Source organism: Priapulus caudatus, unplaced genomic scaffold (assembly GCF_000485595.1).
Source record: "Priapulus caudatus unplaced genomic scaffold, Priapulus_caudatus-5.0.1 Scaffold152, whole genome shotgun sequence".
Lineage (NCBI taxonomy): Eukaryota > Metazoa > Priapulida > Priapulimorpha > Priapulimorphida > Priapulidae > Priapulus > Priapulus caudatus.
This window is the reverse complement of record NW_014577213.1, coordinates 354,909-356,605: the sequence shown is the minus strand read 5'-3', so window position 1 is coordinate 356,605 and position 1,697 is coordinate 354,909. Positions and strand designations below refer to the sequence as shown.

Here is a 1,697-nt window from a genome sequence, read left to right as displayed (position 1 = left end):
CGCACGCACTCGCTGTGCGGGTATCAACCTCAGCGAGGCAACGTTTTGGGCTATCACTGCCTGCTAACTACAGGAGCGAGTTGCAAGCTGAGAATGCGCGGTGAAGGCAGCCAGCCAGCCCATCGATCTATATCTATCGCTGCTCAAGTTGCCAGCGGCCGCCGCTCCTTATAGTTGGGTGGCATCTAACACGAGCAACGGACCGTGTGCGCAGGCCGTGCGTGTTGTGTCGGTGTTCTTTCGTGCCACATCAGCGTCAAAAATAATGGCTTAGCAGCGTTTCTGTGGTTTCTTACATGGCGGTGGGCCGATTGAGAGTGATCCGTTTCCCTTGTGTCTCTTGTGTGCCCTAAAGAAAGCTACCAGAGAGCAGCAGGAGCAACAGCCGCAGCACTGTTTCGTGACAACGTCAAAGTGATATAAGCACGACTATTACCACTAGTCCCAACACACCCGTACACGCACGTGCGCACGCACGGACACGCACGCACGGACACGCACGCACGCGGCAGCACGTACGCTGACCAGCTCGACAGTAACGATGTCTCCGTCGTCCACATCTCCCGTCGCCGCGCGCCGCTAGCCTCTCCTCCGCCACCGCCGCCGCCGTCATGTACGGGCTTCTAGTGCAGGGCATCGCAGAATACCTGCGGACAACGCTGGGCGAGCAGAAGTGGGAGGAAATCAGGAAGCGGGCCGGCGTACGACAGCACAGCTTCACGACGCACAAGGTCTACTCGGAGACGGTCATTCCTCGCATCTGCCAGGCGACCGTAGAACTGACGGGCGTGAACAGGGACGACCTGATGGAGAGCTTCGGCTTCTACTTCGTGCAATTCACGGGCAACTACGGCTACGATCGCATCCAGAAGGTGCTCGGTCGCAACCTGCGTGACTTCCTCAACGGGCTCGACAACCTGCACGAGTACCTGCGCTTCAGCTACCCGAAGCTGAAACCTCCGTCGTTCCTCTGCCAGAGCGAGAGCCGCCACAGCATGACGCTGCACTATCGCTCGCGACGGAAGGGCTACGTGTCCTACGTGAAAGGCCAGATAAAGTCGATCGCGAGGGCCGTCTATCGGCAGGAGGTGAAGATAGACGTGCTCAAGGAGGAGGTGAGTCGCGAGCGCGTCGACGTCGTCATGGAACTGAAATTCGACAACTACTCGTACGTGCATCCCGTCGATTGCGTCAACACGACCTTGGAGAAGGCTATGCCCGTCAACTCGTCGACGTTCTTCTCCGTGTTTCCGTTTCACATCGTGTTCAATAGGATGCTGGTGATTCAGCACGCCGGAATTGGCCTGCTGTCCGTGCTCGGCATGGAACAGCTGGACGGACATAGCGTAGACGAGGTGTTCTCCATTGTTCGACCACTGATAGATTTTAACTGGGATCAGGTAATCGCTTATCGACTATGTGCATGGGTGTGCGTGCGCGCGCGCGTGAGTGCATGTGTGTGTGTGTGTGGGGGGGGGGTGCGTGTTTGCGCGTTCGGCCGTTCAGCAATACGGACACTACCTCTCGTGATACCACTGCCACGATGACCATCACCGTCACTATCTCTGTCACTGAGAGTGTTACTGTCACTGGAATTGCTACTGTGACATTGTCGCTGTCACAGTAGCAGTAGCAGTAGTAGTAGTAGTAGTAGTAGTAGTAGTAGTAGTAGTAGTAGTAGTAGTAGTAGTAGTAGT

General features: G+C 56.5%; 1 protein-coding gene across 1 annotated transcript in view; it reads left to right on the top strand.

Annotated features, from left to right (window-relative positions):
• The first annotated feature begins 568 nt into the window (after positions 1-568).
• Positions 569-1,697, top strand: part of LOC106806288 (soluble guanylate cyclase 88E-like) — a 27,174-nt gene continuing 26,045 nt past the window's right edge. The window contains exon 1 of the mRNA XM_014808173.1: positions 569-1,400. Within this exon, the coding sequence (XP_014663659.1) occupies positions 612-1,400 (789 nt within the window). The 5' untranslated portion in view covers positions 569-611. The remainder of the gene's footprint in view (positions 1,401-1,697) is intronic.